This window comes from Chionomys nivalis, chromosome X, assembly GCF_950005125.1.
Source record: "Chionomys nivalis chromosome X, mChiNiv1.1, whole genome shotgun sequence".
NCBI classification, from domain to species: domain Eukaryota; kingdom Metazoa; phylum Chordata; class Mammalia; order Rodentia; family Cricetidae; genus Chionomys; species Chionomys nivalis.
The window spans coordinates 68,883,305-68,906,041 of NC_080112.1; the positions used below are offsets into that span (position 1 = coordinate 68,883,305).

Genomic DNA, 22,737 nt, shown 5'->3' on the forward strand with positions numbered 1-22,737 from the left:
TGGGTCTCTGTCTCTATCTCCATCCATCGCCAGATGAAGGTTCTAATGTGATATGCAAGATATTCATCAGTATGGCTATGGGATAGGGTCATTTCAGGTTCCCTCTCATCTGTTGCCCAAGGTACCAGCTGGGGACATCTCCCTGGACACCTGCGAGCCCCTCTAGAGTCAAGTCTCTTGCCAACCCTAAGATGGCTCCCTTAGTTAGGATAAATACTTCACTGCTCCCATATCCACCCTTCCTATATCCCAACCATCCCATTCCCCCAAGCTCCTCCCATCCTCCCCTTCTCACGTTTCTCACCCCATTTCCCCTTAGCCCCATGCCACCTTACCCGCAAGTTCCCAGTTTTTGCCCGGCAATCTTGTCTACTTCCCCTATACAGGCGGATGCCTATACGTTTTTCTTTGGGTTCATTTTCTTATTTAGCTTCTCTAGGATCACAAATTATCTGCTAATTGTCCTTTATTTATGGCTAGAAACCAATTGTGAGTGAGTACATCCCATGTTCCTCTTTTTGGGTCTGGGATACCTCACTCAGACTAGTGTTTTCTATTTCCATCCATTTGCATGCAAAATTCGAGAAGTCATTGTTTTTTACCGCTGAGTAGTACTCTAATATGTATATATTCCACACTTTCTTCATCCATTCCTCCATTGAAGGGCATCTAGGTTGTTTCCAGGTTTTGGCTATTACAAACAATGCTGCTATGAACATAGTTGAACAGATACTTTTGTCATATGATAGGGCATCTCTTGGGTATATTCCCAAGAGTGGTATTACTGGATCTTGGGGTAGGTTGATCCCAAATTTCCTGAGAAATCGTCACACTGATTTCCAAAGTGGTTGCACAAGTTTGCATTCCCACCAGCAATGGATGAGTGTGCCCCTTTCTCCACAACCTCTCCAGCAAAGGCTATCATTGGTGTTTTTGATTTTAGCCATTCTAACAGGTGTAAGATGGAATCTCAAAGTTGTTTTAATTTGCATTTCCCTTATCACTAAGGAGGTTGAGCAAGACCTTAAGTGTCTTTTGGCCATTTGAATTTCTTCTGTTGAGAATTCTCTGTTCAGTTCAGTGCCCCATTTTTAATTGGGTTAATTAGCATTTTAAAGTCTAGTTTCTTGAGTTCTTTATATATTTTGGAGATCAGACCTTTGTCAGTTGCAGGGTTGGTGAAGATCTTCTCCCAGTCAGTGGGTTGCCTTTTTGTCTTAGTGACAGTGTCCTTTGCTTTACAGAAGCTTCTCAGTTTCAGGAGGTCCCATTTATTCAATGTTGTCCTTAATGTCTGTGCTGCTGGGGATATACGTAGGAAGTTATCACCTGTACCCATGTGTTGTAGAGTACTTCCCACTTTTTCTTCTATCAGGTTCAGTGTGTTTGGACTGATATTGAGGTCTTTAATCCATTTGGACTTGAGTTTTGTGCATGGCAATAGATATGGATCTATTTTCATTCTTCTACAGTTTGACAACCAGTTCTGCCAGCACCATTTGTTGAAGATGCTCTCTTTTTTCCATTGAATACTTTTAGCTCCTTTATCAAAAATCAGGTGTTCATAGGTTGGTTTGTGGGTTAAAATTAGGGTCTTCTACTTGGTTCCATTGATCGACTTCTCTGTTTTTATGCCAATACCAAGCTGTTTTCAATACTGAAGCTCTGAAATAGAGTTTGAAGTCAGGGATGGTAATGCCTCCAGATGATCCTTTATTATATAAGATTGTTTTGGCTATCCTGGGTTTTTTTGTTTTTCCATATAAATTTGATTAATGTCCTCTCAAGATCTGTGAAGAATTTTGATGGGATTTTAATGGGGATTGCATTGAATCTATAAATTGCCCTTGGTAGAATTGCCATTTTTTACTATGTTGATCCTCCCAATCCAAGAGCAAGGGAGATCCTTCCATTTTCTGGTATCCTCCTCAATTTCTTTCTTCAAAGACTTAAAGTTCTTGTCAAATAGATCCTTCACTTCCTTGGTTAGAGTTACCCCAAGATATTTTATGCTATTTGTGGCTATCGTGAAGGGTGATGCTTCTCTGATTTCCCTCTCTGCTTCCTTATCCTTTGTGTATAGGACGGCAACTGATTTTTTGGAATTGATCTTGTATCCTGCAACGCTACTAAAGGTGTTTATCAGCTGTAGGAGTTCTTTGCTGGAGTTTTTGGGGTTGCTTATGTACACTATCATATCGTCTGCAAATAATGAGAGTTTAACTTCTTCCTTTCCAATTTGAATCCCTTTGATCCCCTTATGTTGTCTTATTGCTATCACTAGAATTTCAAGCACTATATTGAAGAGGTATGGAGAGAGTGGACATCCTTGTCGTGTTCCTGATTTTAGTGGAATAGCTTTGAGTTTCTCTCCATTTAATTTGATATTAGCTGTCGGCTTGCTATAAATAGCTTTTATTGTAGTTAGGTACAACCCTCTCTAAGACCTTTACCATAAAGGGATGTTGAATTTTGTCAAATGCTTTTTCAGCATCTAATGAAATGATCATATGTTTTTTTTCTTTTAGTTTATTTGTATGGTGGATTACATTGATAGATTTTCATATGTTGAACCAGTCCTGCATCAATGGAATGAAGCCTACTTGATCATAATGGATAATTTTTCTAATGTGTTCTTGGATTCGGTTTGCCAGTATTTTATTGAGGATTTTCGCATCGATGTTCATGAGTGAGATTGGCCTGTAGTTCTCTTTCTTGGTTGTGTCTTTGTGTGGTTTGGTATCAGAGTAACTGCAGCTTCATAAAAAGAATTTGGCAATGACTTCTCTGTTTCTATATTGTGGAATACATTAAGGAGTATAGGTATTAGGTCTTCTTGGAAGTTCTGGTAGAATTCTGCATTGAAGCCGTCTGGACCTGGGCATTTTGGGTGGGGAGGTTTTTTATAACAACTTCTATTTCTTTGCGACTAACAGGTCTATTTAGATTGTTCTCCTGGTCCTGGTTTAACTTTGGTATATGGTACTTATCTAAAAAAGTGTCCATTTCTTTTACATTTTCCAATTTTGTGGCATACAGGCTTTTGTAGTAAGATCTAATGATTCTCTGAATTTCCTCTGTGTCTGTGGTTATGTCTCCCTTTTCGTTTCTGATCTTGTTAATTTGCGTATTCTCTCTCCTCCGCTTGATTGGTTTGGGTAGGGGTTTATCAATCTTGTTGATTTTCTCCAAGAACCAGCTTTTTGTTTCATTGATTCTTTGGATTATTTTCTGTGTTTCTATTTTGTTGATTTCAGCCCTCAGTTTGATTATTTCCAGTCTTCTACTTCTCCTAGGTGAGTCTGCTTCTTTTTTTTCTAGAGCTTTCAGGTGGGCTATTAAGTCTCCAATATGTGCTTTCTCCGTTTTCTTTAAGTGGGCACTTAATGCTATGAACTTTCCTCTTAGCACTGCTTTCATAGTGTCCCATAGGTTTGAGTATGTTGTCTTCGTTTTCATTGAATTCAAGAAAGACTTTAATTTCTTTCTTTATTTCTTCCTTGATTCAGGTGTGGTTCAGTAGTTGACTGTCCAGTTTCCATGAGTTCTTAGGCTTTCTGGGGGTAGCGTTGTTGTTGAATTCTAACTTTAACCCATGGTGATCTGATAAGATACAGGTGGTTACTAATATTTTTTTGTAACTGTGTAAGTTTGCTTTGTTACCGAGTATGTGGTCAATTTTCGAGAAGGTTCCATGAGCTGCAGAGAAGAAGGTATATTCTTTCCTATTTGGGTGGAATGTTCTATAGATGTCTGTTAAGTCCATTTGATTCATTACTCCCTTAATCCTCTTATTTCTCTGTTAGGTTTCTGTCTGATTGTCCTGTCCATTTGGTGAGAGAGGAGTGTTGAAATCTCCTACTATTAGTGTGTGTGGTTTGATGACTGCCTTAAGTTTTAGTAATGTTTCTTTTACATAAGTGGATGCTTTTATATTAGGGGCATAGATATTCAGTATTGAGACTTCATCCTGATGAATTGTTCCTGTTATGAGTAAAAAATGTCCCTCTCCATCTCTTCTGATTGATTTTAGTTTGAAGTCAACTTTGTTAGAAATTAGTGTGGCCACACTTGCTTGTTTCTTAGGTCCGTTTGCTTGATAAACCTTTTCCCAGCCCTTTACTCTGAGTAGATGTCTGTCTTTGTGGTTGAGGTGTGTTTCTTGTAAACAGCAGAATGTTGGATCCTGTTTTTGTATCCAATCTCTTAGCCTGTGCCTCTTTGTAGGTGAGTTGAGTCCATTGATATTAAGTGATATTAATGACCAGTGGTTGTTAACTCCAGTCATTTTTTCTTTCTTTCTTTCTTTTTTTTTTTTGGTAGTAGAGTTTGTGTGTTTCCCTTCTACAAGTTGTGCTGGTGAAAGGTCATTAGATGTCTGAGTTATTGTGGGCATTGTTGGACTACTTGGGTTGTGATTTTCCTTCTATTACTTTCTGTAAGGCTGGATTTGTGGCTACGTATTGTTTAAATTTGTTTTTATCCTGGAAAATTTTGTTTTCTCCATTTATAGTGAATGAAAGCTTGGCTGGGTATAGTAGTCTGGGCTTGCATCCACGGTCTTTTAGTTTCTGCAGTACATCTATCCAGGACCTTCTGGCTTTCATGGTTTCCATAGAGAAGTCAGGTGTAAGTCTGATAGGTTTACCTTTATAGGTAACTTGACCTTTTTCCTTTGCAGCTCTTAATATTCTTTCTTTGTTCTGTATGTTTTGTGTTTTGATTATCATATGACGAGGAGATTTTTTTTTTTTTGATCCAATCTATTCGGTGTTCTGTATGCTTCTTGGACCTTCAAAGGAATATCTTTCTTAAGGTTGGGAAAGTTTTCTTCTATAATTTTATTAAATATATTTTCTGGACCATTGAGCTGTACTTCTTCTCCTTCTTCTATCCCTATTATTCTTAAGTTTGGTCTTTTTATTGTGTCCCAGATTTCCTGAATGATTTGTGATGAGAATTTGTTGGTTTTGCTGTTTTCTTTGATCAGTGTGTTTATTTTCTCTATGGTATCTTCAGTGTCTGAGATTCTTTCTTCTATCTCTTGTAATCTGTTGGTAGTACTTGTCTCTGTACTTCCTGTTCGTTTCTCCAAATTTTCCATCTCCATCCTTCCCTCGGTTTGTGTTTTCTTCATTACTTCCACTTCATTCTTCAAGTCTTGAACCGTTTCCCTTACATGTTTGATTGCTTTTTCTTGTTTCTCTTGGTTTTCTTGGGTATCTTTGAGAGATTTATTCATTTCCTCTACCTTTTTGTTTGTAATCTCTAATTGATTATGGCAGTTTTTCACCTCCTGTTTAAGGTCCTCTATTATTTTCATATAATTCACTTTTGAGTCAAATTCTTTTAGTTCTTCTGGAATAGGGTGTACAATTCTTCTTATTTCGGGATTCCTGGATTCTGGTGATGTCACACTGCCTTTCAGGTTGTTGGAGGAATTCTTGCATTGGCGCCTGCCCATCTCTTCCTTCAAATGGAGCCAGGATGGTCTGGTGTCTTGGTCCAGTCTTTGCTGTGACTAACTCTCTGGGTGTATCTCCTCAGTGTAGGGGCAGGAACCGTTCCCTTCCAGATGGACTCCTCAACACCAAAACATGGACGCCTGGTAGTCCAATGACCCACGGACAAAAGGTTAAATGTGGGGGTTAAGGCGGCGGGGTTGAGTAGAACACAGGCGACCCTGCAGCACAAGCTGGAGGTGCCTGCGCTCCCTTTTGGGGGTTCTTGAGGCCTGCCCGGTAGGCAGGCACTCACCACTCTGAGTGGGTAGCCTTAGTGTAGGAGCAGGAAGCTGTTCCTCAGCAAAGGTCCTTGCAGACAAGGCAGGCTTGGGGGCGGGGATGTGTAGGAAAGAAAGCCCTGCAGCAGGGCCTGGGGGAGGGAGGTTTGTGCTCTCTTCCAGGACAGTCCGCCCCTGGATAGCACACACTCACCTGTCCAGATGGAACTTCTCAGAACCTACACAGGGACCAGGATAGTGTTTTCTATTTCCATCCATTTGCATGCAAAATTCAAGAAATCATTGTTTTGTACTGCTGAGTAGTATTCATATATATATATATATATATATATATATATATATATATATATATATTCCATACTTTCTTCATCCATTCTTCCGTTGAAGGGCATCTAGGTTGTTTCCAGGTTCTGGCTATTACAAACAATGCTGCTATGAACATAGTTGAGCATATACTTTTGTTGTATGATAGGGCATCTCTTGAGTATATTCCCAAGAGTGGTATTGCTGGGTCCAGGGGTAGGTTGATCCCGAATTTCCTGAGAAACCGCCACACTGCTTTCCAAAGTGGTTGCACAAGTTTGCATTCCCACCAGCAATGGATGAGAGTACCCCTTTCTCCACAACCTCTCCAGCAAAGGCTATCATTGGTGTTTTTTATTTTAGCCATTCTGACAGGTGTAAGATGGTATCTTAAAGTTGTCTTGATTTGCATTTCCCTGATCACTATGGAAGTTGAGCATGACCTTAAGTGTCTTTTGGCCATTTGAACTTCTTCTGTTGAGAATTCTCTGTTCAGCTCAGTGCCCCATTTTATAATTGGGTTGATTAGCCTTTTACGGTCTAGTTTCTTGAGTTCTTTATATATTTTGGAGATCAGACCTTTGTCAGTTGCAGGGTTGGTGAAGATCTTCTCCCGGTCAGTGGGTTGCCTTTTTGTCTTAGTGACAGTGTCCTTTGCTTTACAGAAGCTTCTCAGTCTGAGGAGGTCCCATTTATTCAACGAGGCCCTTAATGTCTGTGCTGCTGGGGTTATACGTAGGAAGTGGTCTCCTGTGCCCATGTGTTGTAGAGTACTTCCCACTTTCTCTTCTATCAGGTTCAGTGTGTTCGGACTGATATTGAGGTCTTTAATCCATTTGGACTTGAGTTTTGTGCATGGTGATAGATATGGATCTATTTTCATTCTTCTACAAAAAACCCAGGATAGCCAAAACAATCTTATACAATAAAGGATCGTCTGGAGGCATTATCATCCCTGACTTCAAACTCTATTACAGAGCTACAGTATTGAAAACAGCTTGGTATTGGCATAAAAACAGAGAAGTCGACCAATGGAATCGAATAGAAGACCCTGACTTTAACCCACAAACCTATGAACACCTGATTTTCGATAAAGGAGTTAAAAGTATACAATGGAAAAAAGAGAGCATCTTCAACAAATTGTGCTGGCAAAACTGGATGTCATTCTGTAGCTAGTTGGTTTCTTATGTTGGCTATAGCTAACATAAGACATATCTACTTATTAATTTTACAGATGGCCCTCCTGAATTTCTTCTTTCCTGATGAAAAGGCATATTCTGAAGAGGAAAGTAGGCGTGTTCGCCGCAATAAAAGAAGCAAAAGTGGTGAAGGAGCAGATGGTGAGTCTACTCAAGTGATCCTTTATCACTGACTTTTGAAATGTTAATAAAAACACTCTTTAGTGCTCTTATGTTATCCGAAGATCACTGGTTTCTCCAGCCTACCCTGCTGAGCAGTCCTTTGCCATAGAACTAACAATGGAAGGATCCTCTAACCCCAGATACTCTCAGTCCCTTTTCAGTATGCTTGGAGGACTATGGTAGCCGAGGGCCATTGTAGCATTCATGTCCCTAAAGGGCACTCTCCCTAAAGACTTCCTCTCTCCTGAGGACATACCATATTTGCCATGTCCACCAAGATGATTTAATCCTATTTTTGGAACTGATAGTGTTTTGCCAGTCTATCATTTATATGATGCATTATTTCCAATGATAATTATAACAATTTTGGTATCTGTTACTATCTCCAAATATAAACTAAAGCATGTATCGTTACTCTGTAAGTTCCTTGAGAACAAGGATCCAGTTCTTTTTATATGACCTTAGAATTTGGTATAATATTTGCCTCACTGTGTTGTAATAGAACTCGACAGTGTTTACTATCCCTTCAGCTAGGCAGTGATTTACCCGTGAAAACCATTGCCATTGTGGGTATAATAGCTTTGAGTTAACTAGTAGTACATTCAGTTGGATGACAAAATGTTGAGGTAGCTCCTGGGCAAGGTCTTTGAATCACTGTATTTCAATGTTACTCTGTCAGTTGACAGAACACTACCCTTTTGGCCAGAGGTTTATAGGAAACATAGCTCTGGGCTGTTGGAAAGCCATCTGGATTGAAAGACAGTGTGTCTGGCTACATCTACAGATGATATGTGTCTATAGGGGCTTAAAAAGCAATATGATTTTATAAAGATGAAAATGAGATTTTTAAGCTGACATTTGTCAATGTGAGTAGGGGCCAATGATTGAAGCAGTTCCAAAAAGTGGAATCAATTGAAGATACGGGGCTAGTACTGCCTTAGAGTTAAGGATAAAGAGTACCTGGGGATCATAGAATTTTCTACGATATTTAACCTTTCGCCTAAGAGGCTATAAAACCATTTCTTTAGATGTTATGAGTGTCTCATTTAGTTAAAAGGTGACAAGCCAATCCAAGTCTCCTTTTGAAAGCCATTCTTGTTATTCTGCCAACTATGTACTGTGTTTTTCCAACACATCCTTCAAATATTTACTGAGTAAATACAGCCAATTTATATCACACTAGGCTAGAAGCGGTAAGAATATCTGTGTTTGTTTGGTTAATGTCTATATTCTTACTGCCTAGAAAAGAACTTGGTACATGACAGACCTCAATGAATATTTCTTGTTCCCAAGGGGGCTTTACTTCGATAGCACAGATAAACAGAAAACAAAGTTTGTGTTGCTAAGTGCTGTGAGGAAACCTACAGCAATGAGACAGGGAGACTGGTAAAATAGGGTATATTATACGGTGATCAAGGGCAGGCTCTGTGATAAGGGAGCAGTTGAGAAGGACCTGAGTGAAATGAAGGTAAGCCATGTAGATTTCTGAGGGGAAAAAGCAGCCAAAATCAAAACAAAACAAACCTCCCCTGAAACAGAGAATGCATGGTGTGTTTCAGGAAGATCAGCGGGACTGGGATGAGAGTAAGAGAAAGAAAGGCAATGAGGGCAGACAGTAAAACTCACGCTACAGCTTTTAGAGCCTGAGGATCCAAGGTCTTTACTGGCTTCTTGGTTCTAGTTTCTTATTCCTCATGCAGTGGGGGGCTGTTGGATGAGTTTGAAGAGCAATGACAAGATTTGACTTGCATTTTAACAGAACCCTTCTGACTTCTCTATTGAAAATGATTTAGAAAGAGTAGGAGGAGGGAGGCCCAAAGGGGACAATATCCAGGCAAGAGATGCTAGTGCCTTAGAATAGGGTGGAAGCAGTATAGTTGGTAGGAAATGGTATGGTTCTAGAAGGATTTTGAAGAAATGGCTAATCAGATTTTGATATGAAAGACGGAGAAGAGCTGAGAATGACCTCGAGAGTTTGGGATATAAAGAACAAAATGAGTAGAATTTGCGATTTCCGAGGTGGAGAAGAAAGGGGAGGACGTATATAGAGGTGTAGGGAGTGAATTTAGAATTTAGAAGTTAGACTAACGGGAGAAGAGGGGATGGGTAGAAGAGGGGGGGTACCAGTGATGAATACAGCCAAAGTACATGGCATACTTAAAGAAATTGTCTTTCTGAAACTAGTCACAATGTACAATGAATATATATTAGTATTTTTAATTAAAAAGACCAAAACATAAAAGAATCTATTTAGGCCTGTTAAATTTGGGTTTCCTGTTTAGACTGCCAAACAGATATAATTCAACATCACTATCTCAAGATAATGAACTGACTCTGTTTTATACAAAAAAAGAACTTTCAAGATAATGAGCTGAGTCTGCTTTATACAAATAAAGAAAAAAAAGTGAGTCTATCAGCAATTAATATTAAATCCATAGTTATTTGATATGTTACAGTACAAATTAAGATACCTATCTCAAGTTTCCCTCACAAGTGTCAAAGAAAAGTGATTTGCCTTAAGTAGTTAAGAAATTATTTCAGAAGGAAAACATTTTTCAAAGATTCAAAACAGGAAGAAGGGCCGGCAGAATGGCTCCACAGTCAACAGTGCTTACTACAAGGTTGACACTCTGAGTTCACCCCAAGGGTCCACATGGCAGAAGGAAAGAACCCACTTCTGCAAGTTGTTCTCTGACCTCCACTTGTTTCTTAACAGGTGCATGTGTTACACACACACACACACGCACGCACGCACGCACGCACGCATACACACAGACACTAAAAACAGAAACCTTTAAAACACAGCAGGAAACAACAGTTCTGAATTTGTTTTAGTTTTGTAACCTATAGTCCTCAGACTGCTCCAATTCCCCAACTATTTTACAGTTATTCAGTAAGTTTTCTATACACAGTTGAAAAGAATGAAAACATGAACAAGGCCTCAGGGAAGCTTACAGAGAAATTTTTGTAAAGGAGCTGATAGATTTATAGGCAATAGATAAGGGTAAGCACGTATAGAGTGATGTAGTGGGTTCCTAGATTTTCATATAAGATTGACAGCATTTCTCCCCAAAAGAGAGAATATTAGCTGAGGAAATATTTCCATAATACTGACCTGTAGGCAAGTCCGTGAGGTATTAATGATTAAGGATTGATGTGGGAGGGCCTAGCTCACTGTGGACAGTGCCACTTCTGGGCTGGTGAGCAAGCAAGTTGAACAAGCCATGAAGAGCAAGCCACTAAGTAGCATTCTTTCATGGCCTCTGTTGCAGTTCCTACTTCCAGGATCCTGACCTGACTACCTGTCCTGGCTGTCCCACAGTCATGGAGTATGACCTGAGAGGTGGAAGAAGAAATAAATCCTTTTCTCCCCAAGTTGCTTTTCATCATGATGTTTTATTATACCAATAGAATCCAGAACTAAGACACTGACTTTCCTGGTCCATTGGTCTCTTAAACTAGGTGATTAGAAGCATAATATAGGCACTGTCTGTCTTGCCTTCAAGAGACAAGCAGAGCCATAAAGATGACTCAAAGAGTAAAGGCACTTGCTGCTAAGCCTGAAGACCTGAGTTTAATGTTCTGTGCCTACATTTGACAAGAGGAGAGAACTGACTCCTAAAATTTGTTCTCTTCCCTTCACACGTGTGCATGCACACACACACACACACACACACATATATACATATTTTATATATATGGAGAGAGAAGGGGGGCTGGAGAACTGGCTCAGCACTAAAGAGCACCTTACAGAAGACCTAGGTTTAATTCCCACACTGGGCAGCTCACAATCACGTGCAACTCCTATTGCAGCTGATCTGACACCCTCTTCTGACCTCTGAGGGTACATCCATGCGTGCATTGTACTACATTACACTCAGGTACACACACATACATGTAAAATTAATTAACATAATAAATATTAACTTCTCTTTTAAAAATATATCTATCTCCAGGATGTATTTCTAACCCACAATTTAAAAATGTTTGGATTCATCTGTTTCTCAATTCTGAGTACTCTAAGTGAAGGCATTGATTCGTAAATAGCAGTCACAAACACAAGGTTATTTTCTCTCCAATATAAATCTTGTGATGTTATAGCAAATCTTGAAAATGAATTTCTTTTTGTTTTAAATTTAAAATTTTATTAGCATAGATGCTTTTCCTGTAAGTATGTCTGTCTATGCACCATATGTGTGCAGTTCCCATGGAGATCAGAATTGGTGTCAAGTCCCCTGGAACTGGCAATACAGAATGTTATTAGATGTCATGTGGTTGCTGGGAATTGAACCCCGGTTGTCTGCATAAGCAGCCAGCTTCTGTTCTACATATATATATTAAATTCATTTCTCTTGAGTTGGTCAGAATTTTTCTGAATAGTTTTTGAGTATCTGAGATTTCGGGATCCTTGTTGTTCTATAAGAAAAACATGATCATTTCCTGGTATATTCTGAGGCACAATACATACAGAAATCTGTGTCAGTATTTCCTGATTAAGCCCATTCTCTGAAGTCATAATTGCTCTGAGTGACTTGCTTAGCCATCTCTTTCAGGGAACTACATGAACTATAGAATGCATTCAGGGGCTCGTGAGGTCTTAAAATCTGATAATGTATACCAAGGATTATCAAGGAGTTTCCATAGTTTACAAATACTATTTTTTAAACATTTTGTTCTCTTCTTATAGGAGCAACCTCAGGAATCAATGAAAAAAATCAATTAATGTCTCTCCACAACCTTCTTTCCCTAGTATTCCTGTCTTCCTAAGTGAAAGAGAAGTGCAGGATAGTGTGATAGGAAAGGAACTTGAACTAGTTGCAGTCTGTAGATTCTAATCCTGATGTCCCCACTATATTATCTGCCTGTGATCTTGGAGAAGTCACATTTCTCTGAGCTTCCATTTTCTTGTCTATAAAATCGTGACGATGAACCTGGCTTAAGTCATGCAGTTACTGTATTGATCCAAAGTGTCGATGGATTAAAAAAAATAACCTTTGGAAATTACTAAATACTGGTACTATGTTCTCTCAAGCATTGTTATTACTCTAGTAGACAACAATTGTAATTCAGCAGTGATGCTGTATTTCAGCAAAATGCTCTTTCTTCTCATTGGTGTTATTCCTTAAAATAGCCCAAAGGAGCCATGGGCTGGAAGACTCTAAGCCTCAGATTCTGGCCTACCTTGTCACAACAAATGGTTGATCACAGCTGCACATTTTTCCATGTCACTTCCTCACTCTACCTGTCCATCTGTGTCCATCTGTCTACCTATAATGTGTGTGTGTGTGTGTCCATCCATCCGTCTGTCCATCCCTCTCGGAAATTTTTCTTATTTGATATTTACTTTTGGGCTGATCAAACTGTATTCTTTTAAACACTGCTTGGCCCATTAGCTCTAGCCCTTACTGGCTAATTCTCATATCCCGGTCAACCCATCTCTAATAATCTGTGTAGCATCAGTCTTACTGGGAAAGATTTAGCATGACCGACCTGGCGGCTTGCTTCATTGCGTCTGCTCTGGAGAGGAGCGGCATTTCGTCTGCCTCTCAGAGGAGCTGCCCTGCATCTGAGCTCACTTCCTCTTCCTCCCAGCATTCTGTTCTGTTTACTTCACCCACCTATGTTTTAACCTATGAGGGCCAAGCAGTTTCTTTATTTTTTAACCAATGACCTTCCTCCGTCAGAAGTTAGTATTTTTTCCTACTATTATAAATGAGTAAGCAGAATAAATAAATTAAGATCAAAATGTATCCTTTGCTTTTTATTTCTTAAAAATAACAATGTAATGGTGTATGGCTACCATTAAATTGATACAGCTGGATGTAGATGGAATGGCAGGCTGCGTTCCCGCCCAGCTCCCGCAAGGCTAGCTTTATACCCAAAATAACAACACACAAATTGTATTCTTTTAAACACTGCTTGGCCCATTAGCTCTAGCCTCTTACTGGCTAACTCTCATATCTCATATCTCATAATCTTAACCCATTTCTAAAGAGTGTAGCACCATGAGGTGGTGTCTTACTGGGAATATTCTTAACCTGTATGCATCTCAGAGAGTCTGCCTGACTCGGCTTCTTTCTCCCAGCATTCTGATCTGTTTACTCTGCCTACCTAATTTTTTGTCCTATTAAAGGGCCAAGGCAGTTTCTTTATTAACCAGTGAAATCAACATAAAACAGAAGACTCTCCCACATCATTTCCCCTTTTTCTGTTTAAACCAAAAAGAAAGGCTTTAACTTTAACATAGTAAAATTACATATAACAAAACAATTATTAAGCAAGAATTATAGTTACAATATTTATATCTATTTTATCTTTTATCATAACTAAGTAAATCTATAACTATCCATTCTTCAATTCCATCAAAGACTCCAGAAGGATATAATATTACCTAAGTAAACAAGAAATAAGCAACTTTCAGACTCTAGAAATGACAGAGACATTTTGCTGTCTGGACAGTCACCCAAAGTTCCTCTGTACCATTGGGGCATCCATCTTTGGCCTTCAGGCCCATAGTTTCCAGCAGACATTTCCATGAAGCAGGAAATTTCAAAGGCAGTTCAGTCACTATCTGTTGTGTCCTGCAGAATGTCTCGCAGACTCTTTCATGAGTCAGGAACCCCAAAAAATCATCTCACCTTTAGGCAAGTTCAGCAGTCCTCTCTCTGTGGGTTCTTTGTGTCCAGTTCATGCATCAGTCCAGGCAAGAGCAGTTTCTTGCCCAAATGGCTATCAAACTCCATAAGGAGTCTCTTCAATGCCCAACGTCCTCTTGAAGTAGATTGGTGCTGCCAGAGCAGATGTGTCTCATTGTCATGAAAAGCCCTAAATTATTAAAACATTAAATGCCATATTCTTTAGTCTTTGAAAGATATAAAGAATTCCTATCTAACTGAAATACCTCTCTATATATCCAGAAAATCCAACTAACATGACTACAAGCTTGACTATTATTGATGATTATCCATTAACAACCTACATTTTCTAATTATACAGTACATTTTAAAATGAACTACACAATCACAATACCTTAATCAATATCAGAAATACATATACATATAACAAAATTGACCTTAAATTACCAAAGCAAAATCCATATCAATGCAGATTATTTATAGCTGGATATAAAAAGTTATGGCATCAGAGAAAACAGATGTTTTGTCTATACAATTGTTAGCTAGTATTAAAAATTGCCCTTATTCTGGAAATGCTATTTTATTTATTGCTTTTCAATGCTCCATCACTGGACTACTGTCAAATGAGAGAGACTCAAATCATTTTGATAACTGATAGAGTTTTGGAAGCTTATTTACAGGATGAAATTTAAGCCTTTGAAAGCTTGCCGTGTGTGGACTTGAAGAGGATTGTTGATTTCAGCTGTAGACTCCTTAAGGTTGCCTGCTGTTTGTGGCTGCCAACAGCTTAAGGGCTCACATCAGAACACTCTAGAAAGTGGCTTTATATCAAATAAGACATTAAGCAAGCCAAAATATCTTAACTTGCTCTTACTCCAAGATAGCCTTTAAAGCTATTTTCTTTGCTAGAACTAGCCCCAAAGTAAATTATCTCAATAGGGTATCACCATTAACATTTGGTTAACAAGAATTTTTGAAGAATAACTAATTTTTAGAATATCAAGAAGACATCATTATTCTAGGCTCTGTAGTTGGCATAGCTACCAAACTCCAATTCTTGTTATATATAGACTAAGTTGAGCTGAATATACGAGGTTAAAGTTTAAGTTGTTTGTCTCAGAAGGCACATATTTTTGCTTTCTGTTGTTTGCAGTTCCTAAATTTTATATTACTACATAAAATCATGTACACACATATGATATGGAAGTAAAAGTAAATGTCTAGGAGGCCAAAGAGCACTGACAGGAGTGGAGAGAAGTAAGAGAAAGGAGAATAGGAGGGCATGGTGGGCAGAATATACTCAACATACAGTATATATTTGTATTAAAACTTAAAAAGTAAATTCAAATTTTTATGGAAGTTGAAGTTTCTTAAAAATATTCATTGAATTATTTATTTTGACAATGCAATGTGGAGAATTAAACTTAGGGTCTTGCACATACTAGGCTAACAGTCCACCACTGAGCTACAGCCAGATCTCCTGTTCATAGGGTTTTTATAATTATAAAAACAGTACACAGTCATTGTAAAAAAAAATTACATGTAACCAAGAGCCAGGCATGTTAGTACATGCCTGTTTGGCCAGCTGTTTTGGAGGCTGTCATTCATATTCAGGAGTTTGGAATGAGTTCGAACAACACAGTCATATCTGTCTCCGATCAAGAAATAAACATTAATTAATGATTTTAGCAGTACAGAATTAGGTAAAGTAAGCTGAATATGCCATCCCAACTAGAACAATGCTATAAAGGTAGTTTGCCTGAAGGGACAATGAGCCTGGATGTCCTGAGATTCTCTAAAGGTCCATTCAATCTTTTTTCAGTAGAGCTGTTTTTTCCTCAGTATTAGGGAGATTTGTGATCTCTAAGCCAAGAGACTTGGATTCTAATCACAATGTCATTAATAGTTTACCAATAACTCCTATTTCACATCTTCCACCTTAGTTTATTCTGATGGGTTAGAACTATTAGTTCTAGCTGAAGTTCTGAGATAGATGTCAGAGATCCAAAACCATGTAAGGAATTTTTTTCAAGTATTTGCAACTCTATAAATTCTAATAATTGTATACCATGCTGAGAAAACTCTAGTGGAATAGGTAATTTACTAATGAGAATTTATCATACTCCTCAAAAATACAGGGATGATAAAAGGATGCTGAATTACTACAATAGAAAGTCTTATTATTTCTTTTCAGTTCTGATGCAATTTCTAACTATTCCTGATTTCTATAATATTGTAATAATATCTAGGCTAGCTTTAACCAATTAGATGGTGTCTGAACGATTAAAGACTCGGGATTTTTATTTGCATAGTCAATGAGTCTTTAGCATCCATGAAGAGGCTCAGTAAGGAATAAAAGCATGCAAATGGATTTAAGAAGTGAAGGATAAGAATGTTAATCTGTCAGCTAAGTGGTGAAGTGTTTCTGTATGGCTCCTCAAAATATCGTAAACAGATGTAGATGTGTAGGCAGAAGGCATCTGTTGGCTCACCCTGCCTTATTCAGATTCTACTTCTTCACCTTCTAAGCCTCTTTGGCCTGAAAAGTTAAGGAACTTCTATACATTTTTGTTGTTGTTGTTGTTGTTGTTGTTGTTGCTACTGCTGCTGCTGCTGCTTCTGCTGTTGTTTTAATTAATTTAGTGCATGTTTACTATTAAGTAGAGTGTTTATTGCTCATTGCTCTAGATACTAGGGACATAGTGGTAAATAAGATTAGCCCTTAGATACCCTTTACCAAATTGACAGTAGATGATTATAATGTAGTGTACTATGTAGTACAATGAGGTAAACATGGAGCACTATTAAGCACACTGATACCTGATCTAAACTTAAGTCAAAGAAGGTCCCCTAATGAGGGTAACTGAACTACAACCCGAAAAATGCCAGAGTAGCCAAATGAAGACTTGGGATAAGCTTAAAAAGTTTTGCGTAAAAAGTCAATTTGACTCACGAGACAACATAGAGACAACCCTAAGAGAGAAATGTGTATCTAAATAGGAAGAAGAAAAAGGCAAGAGCTCCTGAGTAAATTGGGTGTGCGGGGGTCACAGGAGAGGGTAGAAGGGAAGAGGGGAGGAAGGGAGAGGAGTGGAGAAAAATGTATAGCGCAATAAAAACAATAAAAAAAGAAAAAGAAACTGAAAGAATGATGCTGGAGGTTTGTTTCCCTCCAATTCTACCTTCTCTGGGACTTTTATCATGAAGGCATGTTGAATTTTGTCAAAGGCTTTTTCTTCACTATTGAGATGATCAAGTAGTTTTGTCTTTAAGTCCATTTATATGATTTACTAATTCATTGACTTCTGTATTGAACACCTGAATCTTTGGGATAAAGCCAACTTGATCATGGCAGATGATCTTTTTAATATATGCCTATATTCAGCTTGCAGGTATTTTATTGAGGATTTTTACGCCTATGTTCATCAGGGTATTAGCCTGTAGTTTTCATTCTTTGTTGCATCTTTCCCTGGTTTGAATACTGAAAAACCTCTGTGGGAGTTTGTTCCTAGAAGCAACCAATTCTCTCTGTCTCCGCATCCATTCACCTTCTGTAGCTCTTCACATAGGTGTGGAACCACATGAAATTTCCCCTGCTGGCATTGGCATGTCAGTATACTGGTCTTGTTCAGACAACTATATTGTTGAGTGTTCATAAGTGCATTTCCTATGTCATATCCAGGGGCTATGGTCTACTAACAGGTGCCCTGGGCCTCTGTCTCTTACAATCCTTCCACCAATATCTTCCATGATTTTCCCTGATCCTTAGGTTTAGGGGTTGCATTGCAGATGTAACAGTTGAACATCCCACAATCATTTACTCTCTGCATTTTGACTAGCTTTGTATCTCTGTAATAGTCTCCATCTGTTGCAAAATTAAACTTCTTTGATGAGAGATTAAAGATACACTTACCTGTGGCTTAAAGGATAGGCCTTAGTCTGTGGGCGCACCCCTCGCAGTCCTGATTTTCTTGCTCATGTTCTCCCTCCTTCTGCTCCTCATTTGGACCTTGGGAGCTCAGTCCAGTGCTCCAATGTGGGTCTCTATCTCCATCTATCTTCGGACGAAGGTTCTATGGAGGGGGGGGACTTTGGACTTCCCACAGGGCAGGAAACCCTGACTGCTCTTAGGACTGGAGAGGGAGGGGGAAAGGGAGTGTGGGAGTAGGAGGGAAATGGGAGGAGGGGAGGAGGTGGAAATTTTTAATAAATAAATAAAAGGATAAGCCTTTAGAAAAAGTAAGAAATTGTTTCGGTTTAGGAAACAGGTAGTAGTATATTCTCTGGGTCTATGATCTTTCTAGCTATTGGTAGTTAACTAACTTTACAGTACCAGGTATGAATTCCCTCCTGTTGAACAGGCCTTAAGTCCAATTATACAGATGTTGGTTATCCCTGAGAAAAAAGTGCCACTACTTCACCACTGTGGATATCTTGTAAGTTCAATCATTGTTGTGGTTCATAAGCTTTACAAATCGGTATGATTATTGTTTGCTTTTTTTCCATTTGTAACACAGCACCTACTGATACTATGAAAGTCACTTCTCAGGGAAGAGGCTTCCAGGTCCAGCTTGATCTCTCCAAGTCCCATGTCCAAATTGTGTGTTGTCTTTGGTAATTGGGCCTTATTTTCAAATTATGAGAGGCAACCAAAGGCAATGGCAGTAGCCTATCTTTTGGGGGTCTTCTTAGACTAAACATATTCACATAGAAGCAAAGCTAAATGCACTCAGTAGGTTATATATACATGTGTGCATATATACATATGCATATATATGTAATGATAATAAATAAGAGATCATGAATTTGAGGAGGAGGAACTAAGGGGAGATGGAAGAGCTGAAGTGGTGTACATGCAATGCTCATGTATAAAATTTTCAAAAGCAAATCAACCCAATTTCTTTTTTTTATTTTATAGTGAACTTTATTTAATAACACTTATGTACACAGATGCATATAAACAATATCTTATGATGTTGCACTTTCTGGTAGTTCTTATCAGATCTAAAAGTTTCCTTGTGAAGCTCATAGGGTCTTCTAAATATAGAATCAGATTGTCTGAAAATAAGAGCAATTTGACTTACTGTTTTCTCATTTGCCTTCCATTTGTTTCAGTCTTCAGCATCACTGCTCTAGTCAAAATTTAAATCACTATACTGAATATGAGTGAAGACAGTAAACATCCTTATCTCTTTCTAGATTTTAAAAAAGTTACACTCTGTTTTCCCTCCCTTAGTATCATGTTCACTGTAAAAAAAAAATAAAAACCAAACAGCCTAAATAACTGTAGAAATGGCTTTCTTTTAAAGTTGTACTTCAGACAGTAGGTTAAAATTAGAGATGACTCAGAGGTTAAGAGCACTGATTGTTCTTCCGGAGGTCCTGAGTTCAATTCCCAGAAACCACATGGTGGCTCACAACCATCTGTAATGAAATCTGGTACCCTCTGCTGGCCTGCAGGCATACATGCAGACAGAACACTGAAATATATATATGGTATAATATATCTAAGAGTATAATAGTGCCATGCATGCCTTAGCAGAGACCAGTATATCTCTAATTAAACTTAAAGTTTGTTCAACTAGAGGGAAATTAGATCTGGTACTGAAAACCTAGCCAACATCTAGGGGCCTGTGAAGTCATAGATCTTGAAGGAGAAGCTACAACTGCCATTTTACTAAACCATCATATTTCCTAACTACATTGTAAATATTTATCCTTACACCCACAGATAAGTAAAAGTATAATCCCTCATCAAGTAAATGTCTCTTTGCAACAGAGACCATTTAAAGAAAACCACAACTGGTCCAAATGCAGAGAATAAGTGAATGTGTAGTCCCCTATGTCTACTCTTGCATCTTTTTTATTATTATTTATTTGTTTATTATTGAAAAAATTTCCGCCTCCTCCCCACCTCCCATTTCCCTTGTCTACTTCCAATATCCAGGATGACTATATGTTTTTCTTTGGTCAACCCAATTTCTTTAAAAGGGAATAAGAAGCTTCAGGCAACTTTGAGGACCCAGGCCGCCCCAGTGTCTTTCACCATCCTGAGCACCATGGTCTAGGCTGATGGCCATTGCTCATGTTACCACAGGGGTCATACGAACAATGAATCTTGAGATCTGAGGGCTGTACTGAGCCAGCCCTGTCCCTCACAGGTCCCCAGATAAATGACCCTACCCCTTGCTGGACACTATAGCAGGAGAGCCAGTGCTGCCCCCCAGTGTGAGAGCTGACCCAAACACTCTGGAGAGATAGTCCCATCTTGCACCAAAAGTGTGGGAGAGGTGACTCCAATGGCATGGGCCTAGGAGAGCTGGCTCTTCTCCTCACCTGAGGGGGTGGTCCCAATGGCCTAGACCAACCAGCTCAACTCTCACCCAGACCCACATCCTGGGCCTTGGGTCAGCCCACCCTAACCACTGCCCCATCTTTGACCTACTGGAGTACATGAAGGGACTGGTCCTGCCAAATGGGATCTTCATGATCTCAGGCAACAACAGGATATCTGAGAGTTTTGATGAAGGCCCAGCCCAGTGATGACAGTGCGCCAGAGACCAGAGGTCTTAAGGCAGACCAAAAACTCATTGCAATGAACATTTTGTTTGTTGGACTGGTTGGACAAAAGGGGTGTGACTCAGATGGCAAAAGGGGTGTGGCTCCAGATGCCATTGGGATGAATGAAGAGGTGTTGAAAAGATGGAGGAGCATGGTGGGTTCTTTGGTTGTTTTGCTTTTAATTAATTTGGGGACCATACTGCAGGGGTGAGGAGCAGATATGGAGGGACTGGAAGGTGAGTGGGATTGGGGTGCATGATATAAAATTTCCAAAGAATCTATAAAGATTATTTTTAAAAAAGGGCTAAGAAGGTGTTTGTATGAGTATAGAGATCTAAAGGGGAAGAGATGATAAATGAGCTGTCTAGTGTGAATAGATCATTCAGGACTTTGGAATCCATTTTATGGAGCGTAGAAACTTCTAAAGGCAATGGAGAAGCACAAGATCAATGCCAAGAATAGATTATATGGCTTGTGTCTTTAAATACTAAATGCACATAATCTGATCCAGCAGGTCCACTTCTATTTCTAGATATACTCACACATGGAAAATCGTTTCTCAACAAATATGTTCTTTGCTGTACTATTTGTAATATTATAGGACTGAAAATCACCTAAATGTCCATTATTTAGAAACTGGTTAAAATGTGAAAATCTGCAACATAAAAGTGGTTGTTTCTGGGAAAGAAGATCAAGTTTTTGTAGCAGGTGTGGGAGGAAACTGACTTAATGTCCATATTCTTTTTGTTTTTTAGCTTGCATTTCCAAAAATTTTAAATAAAAAATAAAATTTAATTTTGAAAGTAAATAAAACATGCTTGATGATGGTGGTGCAGCCTTTAATCCCAGCAGTCAGGAAGCAGAAGCAGGTGAATCTCTGAATTAGAGGCCAGCCTGGTCTACAGAGTGAGTTCCAGGACAGTCAGGGCTAATCAGAGAAACCCTGTATCAAAAAAAAAAAAAAAACAAATATAAATATATAAACAAACAGGAAAGAAATGCCACTTTTCTACCCAGAGCTAAACATATTACAACATCTCATAATATAATAATATAGTAATTAAGAGATCAAATACATGCTTTGGTAGAATAAATATAAATTGTTGCAGCCACTTTGTATATTAATCAAATTAAACATCATAATATATTTGGCATAGAGCTCATGGTTTGGAAAATCTTGCAGAAATGAGAATACTGGTATACAGATCTTGAATACAAGGATGTCTCAACAGCAAAAGGAAGAACCACTTTAACATCTGCAGTAATAGTTAAATTATGATATAGCCATACTATTGACTTCCATATGACTATTTAAATGAATGAGTTAGAGTTCTGTATGTGGGTCTGAAGGATTGACAGTGTTCTTTCTAATACTAGGCTTTTTAAAAAAGCAAATTCGAGAGTGATGCATATAATATGTTTCCATTTTTAGGGAAAAAAGGGGAGGATATTTTAATCCATCAAAATGTTAACATTAAAACAGTTGTAGAAAGCAGCAGCATCAAGCAGAAAATACTGGTAATCTCAAGTTGAAGGGGGTCGGGTGGAGATGGAATAGACTATAAAGTGATTATTTATGTAGTTCTGTATTATTTCAATTACAATAAGCATATATACTACCATACTATATAAAAACTTAATTAAAAGTGGATAAAATAGGAAGAAAATGGACTGAAATGGGCATACAGAAACAGAGAAAGCATTCAGGAGGGTGCTACTATATCATGACAGAAAGAATTGAGGGCGACTAAATTAGAGGGACAGCAATGGAGTAGCAGGCAGATTAGTTAGTAAATGGAAAAATTAGAGATTGGTTGTATGATTGAAAGAAGACAAAGATGTCAAAAAAGCCACCCAGGTTTCTAGTAAGGTGCTGTAGTATTCACTGAGATTGGGGGGAGAAGATGTCTGGTTTTACACAAGTTGAACTACAGATACCTCTGGGAAATTCAAGAGAAAACCTGTAATCAGTCTGAGATATGCGTCTGAAACAAAGAAAAGATATGAAGGCTGGAACTACAAGATTCAGAGATCATTAGTGTTAGGACTCTCAGTTCCAAGTGATAGACTGTTGGTCTAAACTGGTTTATAATTTTGTAACGAGAAGGAAGAGGATTTATTGACTCATTTAACT

At 38.5% G+C, this 22,737-nt stretch overlaps 1 protein-coding gene across 2 annotated transcripts in view; it reads left to right on the plus strand.

The window, feature by feature from the left end:
- Positions 1-22,737, plus strand: part of Eda (ectodysplasin A) — a 398,134-nt gene that overhangs the window by 301,920 nt on the left and 73,477 nt on the right. For both annotated transcript variants that reach the window (XM_057760446.1, XM_057760447.1), the window contains exon 2: positions 7,281-7,386. In XM_057760446.1, coding sequence (XP_057616429.1) covers positions 7,281-7,386 — 106 coding nt within the window. The remainder of the gene's footprint in view (positions 1-7,280; positions 7,387-22,737) is intronic.